The sequence below is a fragment of the Branchiostoma belcheri genome, unplaced genomic scaffold (assembly GCF_001625305.1).
Source record: "Branchiostoma belcheri isolate BF01 breed outbred unplaced genomic scaffold, Haploidv18h27 scaffold123, whole genome shotgun sequence".
NCBI lineage: Eukaryota > Metazoa > Chordata > Leptocardii > Amphioxiformes > Branchiostomatidae > Branchiostoma > Branchiostoma belcheri.
Window position 1 is genome coordinate 176,525 of NW_017802636.1, and position 5,715 is coordinate 182,239.

The following is a 5,715-nucleotide window of genomic DNA, read 5'->3' on the forward strand; positions in this document are numbered from 1 at the left end:
TGATAAAAGTCGAGAAAAAATAATCTACTAGTATTTCAGGAATGCATTAATTTGTCAAATAGGTGGCACCGGTATTACGTTTGGAACAAAAAATTGCCTCCGACAGTAATTGAGGCCCAGGGATTTTTTGTTTTGTTTTCGAAGACGTATAATATTTACACGTGATTCAAATTAGCAGGATATCAACTTTTGTAAAAACAAGAAGCTGTTGTTAATTTCTCGATGAATGTTGTTGTTAACCATCCAACACATCTCCGTTAGATCCGTCCGTCAACAGATGATGACCTTGTCCCCGGGAAGACAAGAGATCATATCAACGATGCAGTGTTTACTTCTGTACGCGTGGGGCTGTCATATGTTTATATCACTGCCAGGCAGGCTCCACTCATGTCAGAGGAATGGTTCTCCCTTCTCCAGTCTTGGCTTGTCTGGTTTGTTATTCAAGGAGCTGGCTGTTGACGCACAGTATTTCAGTAAAGTCGGTGGCAGGAAATTGAATTTTGGTAGCACACTGGCTAATATTCGGAAGATTTCTAGGATTTTGCGGATTAATTGACGTAAGGGGGAAAATTGTAGCAGATATTAAGATGCGCTATTCGGCGATTTTAGTGCTCAAATGTACGCCTTATCTCCCGCAGCACTCGGGGTATCATAGCTCTCCGCTCATGTTCTTAGCTGTACGTCCCGTTACTTGAATCTCGTCGACGTCACAGCGGGAGGCTTGAACGTGTTCAGAAAGACAGATCAAAGCTGTGAAAGGTTACGTAATTAGATTCAGAACTCCCGGGGACAAGCACCAATTTGGTCAAGGTCGAGCCGTCAATCTCCTTCTGCCATGTAAACAAGAACTTCCCCGGGTCGATATCTTAGGGAGGGAAGGATCGTTGTCTCTCCGTTCTGGAGATGAATCTTCTCTTTGGATTGCAACAGTTATTATACTCTAGCCCGGGTACCATCCTACTTGTATACCGTTGCTCCCACACTCGCTTCCCTAAGATACCAATTATGCAAATGATGAACAAATTTGCATAATTAACGGGATAATTCTGTGACTTCTTATTGGTGAATGATGGGAATTTTATACCGTGTGACGTGTAAGTTACTTAAAGGTTAACATCACTATGCCTATATTATGTTAATGTGGACGTCATTTGCATAATTAATGAGGACGTGTTGAAATAAAGTATGACAAAGGAGAGGAATTTTACATTAGAAATATTGTAATTTGAATTCAGAAAACCATAAATTGAACTAGATTGTGCTAATTACGACCTTATTTCCATAGTCAATGAGACAAAAAACATTTAGGGAAGCGAGTGTGGGAGCCCCGGCATACAAGTAGGATGGTACCCAGGCTAATTATACTCACGGATAATAGATAGAGAGGAGGAGATTATAGGGATAACGTACTGTTGTGCTTGATAGAATAACCAAACGCTTGTAAACATTCCATTCCATATCTCCTTCCTTGATGATGGACCGTGGACTGCGGTTTCAAATCGCTTGATAAAAACTGATTCCCGGAGTCGTTATATGAATATTCACGCCATGCCACCAGGCGGTGTAGCACAAACGTAATCTAACTCTTAATCCACATCCTAATCTGTATTCACACTCTGCGGACAGTCCCTAATTGTGTGTTTCCCGATTTCCAAGCTGCCTTAATTTGATAGTCGTGTGAAGTAACGAAGGCCAACGTCCTCTCAAGTTCAAGGGCAAATGACGAATCCCAAGTAATAAATGTAGATTGGCCCGCAGCCAAGAGGCGCAGATGGATGGTTTGTTTTTGTTCAGGCACTAAAGAGATATGTTTTCATCTCCGCTCGGAGGTTTAATTTCACTTGCCTTTTGAGGGGAGGTGAATAACTGCACGTACAGGGATGGTTTTATCACCTATATCTGATCACCAATCACGCCAGGGGGTCTTAAACCGGCTCCTACTGCGTTACATTCAGCAGGTACGGTCTTCAGTCAAGCACGGATGGATGCATCCTTCAAACGTTACCGTGATATTGTGATATTCCTTCTGCAACATAAACCTACCCCCAGAGTCAGATTTGGTTGGAATGGTCGCGTATAAATCTTTTCTTTTCTTTGGTCCGCAAACACGGGTATTAACGTCACTTGCATTGTGATGGCGCCTGCGCTGCAATGGTAAACACTACGGAATGCATTTAAGCTATGGTATTAGCTGTGCGTCACGTAAATATCGATTGGACGTAAAATGATATCTCATTGTATGTTCTTAGGAAGAAATGTGGTTATAAATGATGCATAAAATCCCCATCATGAAAATGCATCAGCTCATACGTCCTATTTCGATGTGTAAAATCTGAGACAAAACACCAGCCTAAGACGTTAGGAGATCTTCTTTTTATATGCTGGGACGTTCTCATCTTAGAAAAAACAAAATTCATGTTCTTTTTTTAAGTATCATATCACTTGCTTAATTAACTTAGCCAGCATAACCTTATCTCGTCAATACCTATCTAAATAATTACGGCAAATTGCAAAAAAAAAAAAAAAACAGCATTGACTGGAACTAGACTACAAAAAAGTAATAAGCCTTATGATATCACCTGAATTTATATTTTCTGAAATAACATGCCTATATCGATATAGGAAAGTGGCCGTGTACTACATGTATCGGAATGCATTACTGAAAGCCCGAGATGGAGATAACATTCACATTAAGCCTATTCGTTACTGCAGAATCATCTCAAACACAGGCCCTTCTCTATCACGGAATAATGATTATTGTCCTTGAACGGCAAACGACTGACCTAGGGTGACCTGTATGGAGATGGAACGGGGGAACAGAACAGTACTGAGCTTGCGTGGGAACCCGCTTCCGGCGGAGTATGTAAATGTCAGATTTATAACAATAAAACAGTTGCCGGAAGTACTTTCTTCTTACTCGCGTGCGATGTAAACAACCCAGGGTATGCCGTGAGGCGGGGCGCATGTGGTCGTCAAGGCCACAGAATTACCAGATGTGAGGCGACTGCCGGCCGGAAGAGGGCGCTAGTGAATAGTTTTAATAAATATCGGTTTTCTTATGTGGCGCCAAACGTAATAGTTGCTGTTACAACCTGACTTCAAATAATTTGTGCATGTAATATCATAACCATGTAGATACCCCCTTGGTTGGTAAATCTGAATTTACTTTGAATATTTGTCTTGGTATAGCAAGAAAATGAAAGTGGCTGGAAAAAAGGAGTACTGAAACTGTGTGGAAATTGTACTTTATTGATAACATGGATATTGTTTGGAAACCACCGAAAGCCAATCCACAGCAAGAACAAGAGTTTCATGATCTCATACCTTTGCTAAATGATGTTAACCTTTAAGGACGTACATATGTAATTATGTGAACAGAATATCATGTGTTGATCGGTCTAATTAATCTACCAGCTAAGCAACAAACCAAACATGAATGCATTTGTTATTCTATAGATCTACAGTCTATTGTCATCACAAGGCTCTGTGTGCAGTACCAGCGCCTTCCGCTGGTGAAACGCCCGATACTCTTCAGGGTAAAATCCGTACAAGTGGATCTGGTCGCACAGACAGGCCGCCAGCGCGAACAACAAGTTTCCTGTCGATGCCCGCTTCGGATTGAGTTCTGAATCATTCCACAACCTAAGAAATTGCAAGTTTAAGAGCAGCAGTTAACTGATGAAAAATATTAATGCACAAATGTAAAACTAACAATTTCATCCTTCCCACGATACATGGTTAACCTTGATGTGTAGGTGACATTGATGGACAATACCGTAAATGTAAATTCTGAATAATCATAAGAAACGAAAACTCACGCAGTCATCTTTGCCATTAGACTAGTTGGTGCAAACGTAACCTTCAATGGTAAGTGATGTTTCACTATCATCAAGTTAATAAACTGCATTTCAGGGACTGTGTTCACCGATATCATAGGTGGGATGTGGAGAATCTGGTCGTGAATGAGACGCAGTCGATTCACAAACTTCTCTTGTATGTTGGTCTTCTTAAGACCAAGCAGATTCATGGTGGTGAAATTAGATTTTGTCCCCACGTCATTCTCGAACCCCTCAAGATCAGGAAGGTTTGATCTGAACACGAAGTCCGCAGAGTCGATCTGAGGACCACAGTGGCTGTCCAGGAGAATCCCAGAATTCCCCACGACTGCACAAGACCGAAAGTGCTTGCCCAGAAGAGGCGACGACTCGGGAAGTAGCTGATAGTAATATTGCCCGATTTTGACCTTCTTTTTAGTCTTTGTTACGAATTTGAAGACTGATTTTCCAAGACGGACATGAGACTTCTTTATGGTGAGGTCTGTGTCGGGGTTGAAGTACGTCATAACCCACTTTCTGTGATGAACATAGATAAGAAGTTCTATCAATTCATGAAAGAAAAAGAATACCAAACCATCCCGCTTCCAATAAAGACTCGCACTCGAGATTGTTGGAAGGGTCTTCGAAGTGGTTCCTAAAACGTCAATCCAAACCACACTCTGCAACTACGCATGCATGTCCCTATCCCAAAATTCAAAATCCCGATTCCTCTATCGTTAGCTCTAACCCTCAATCCAAATTGACTACATGCACAATATCTGCACCAAATATCAAGAGAAATTCTTCCTTCTGAAAGGAGACGAACACCTCACCTTATCCGTTCAACTTCCGACGAATTGAAATTTTCTCCCCGGACCTCATTTGTTCCAGTTGATCTGATCCTGTGCAGAAGAGATTGGTAACTACTATATACTAGAAATCTGAAAGCAAATAATTATATGACCTAGGGCATGACTGCCCTCAATAACTCGGAGGATAAAGGGGGTTTCTTGGTTCCTCAAGTCATTACCAAGTTACCTATTAACACTAATCTATCAGACGACCATTCGTCCTTTTCAAAACCCATAAACATACCTGTAGTTTTGAAAAATGGTAGTATTCATCAAAAATTGGTGTGAAGGCAGCACTTCCTTCAGAAACGTCATGCCAATCACGCCAAGGGCAGTGCCAAACGCGAAAAGTAATCCACAGGATAACAGACGAAAACAAGTCTTCCTGACCGCCATGGTGACCGACCCTCGGTTAGGAGCGTTTATTCAAACTGACGGGTGTCCAGGTGTTTAAGATAGAGAAAGAAAGCTAGAAAATTCAACCTTTTCTAAAAATGGAATACAATGCGAATCACCGTATGCAAAATATACTATTCCAAAAGTGTCCCATCTAACACTATCTTACCGGTATCCCCCCCAAAAGATTGCGTACAACAATGGACAGTTACAAAAATAATCCCCTTGCAATAATGTAGTATCCCAACCATGTACAAAATTCAAAGCCACTCGACCGGTTTTGAAGACTAAAAATAACGCCATGTTTAGTCCGTCCTTGTCGAGAATAAAGGTTATAGAGTTACAGTACGATTATTAGTCAACGTAGGGCTTTCATCAGCAATACTCTAGTAGGGCGTTCTTGTCATGCCCAACGTCAAGGCACCCACGCCAAGTCCACTTAAAACTGTTACACAGTGTTTGCTCAATTAATTGCCCAGATATGAAATGTTTGCCACACCCTTAACACCTTCGAGTTATCCTGATCATGGTTGAAACCAAATGTCGTCTCGGGGCTCCGTAGAACTTGCTAGTTACCTTTCCTTAGAAAGCTAAAAGTTAATATTACTGTAACTATTTAAGTTAAAAATAACCTTTATCAATTCTCTATGGTA

General features: G+C 41.2%; 1 protein-coding gene across 1 annotated transcript; it reads right to left on the reverse strand.

Annotated features, from left to right (window-relative positions):
- Positions 1 to 3,425: 3,425 nt before the first annotated feature.
- Positions 3,426 to 5,182, reverse strand: LOC109463180 (CMP-N-acetylneuraminate-poly-alpha-2,8-sialyltransferase-like). Its single transcript, XM_019759892.1, has 4 exons — positions 4,911 to 5,182; positions 4,649 to 4,717; positions 3,819 to 4,352; positions 3,426 to 3,642 (listed from the first exon to the last, which is right to left on the reverse strand). Exons 1-4 carry the CDS (start codon positions 5,060 to 5,062, stop codon positions 3,459 to 3,461), a joined length of 939 nt encoding a protein of 312 aa, XP_019615451.1. The 5' UTR covers positions 5,063 to 5,182; the 3' UTR covers positions 3,426 to 3,458.
- Between the last annotated feature and the right edge of the window lie 533 nt (positions 5,183 to 5,715).

What these genes read in the sequence shown, in the direction of transcription:
- LOC109463180 (XM_019759892.1), bottom strand. Translation starts at nt 5,062, where the DNA reads ATGGCGGTCAGGAAGACTTGTTTTCGTCTGTTATCCTGTGGATTACTT. An exon ending in ACCATTTTTCAAAACTACAG is followed by an intron (nt 4,718 to 4,910) that starts GTATGTTTATGG and finishes TCTTCTGCACAG; the next exon opens with GATCAGATCAACTGGAACAA. An exon ending in CTAATGGCAAAGATGACTGC is followed by an intron (nt 3,643 to 3,818) that starts GTGAGTTTTCGT and finishes GCAATTTCTTAG; the next exon opens with GTTGTGGAATGATTCAGAAC.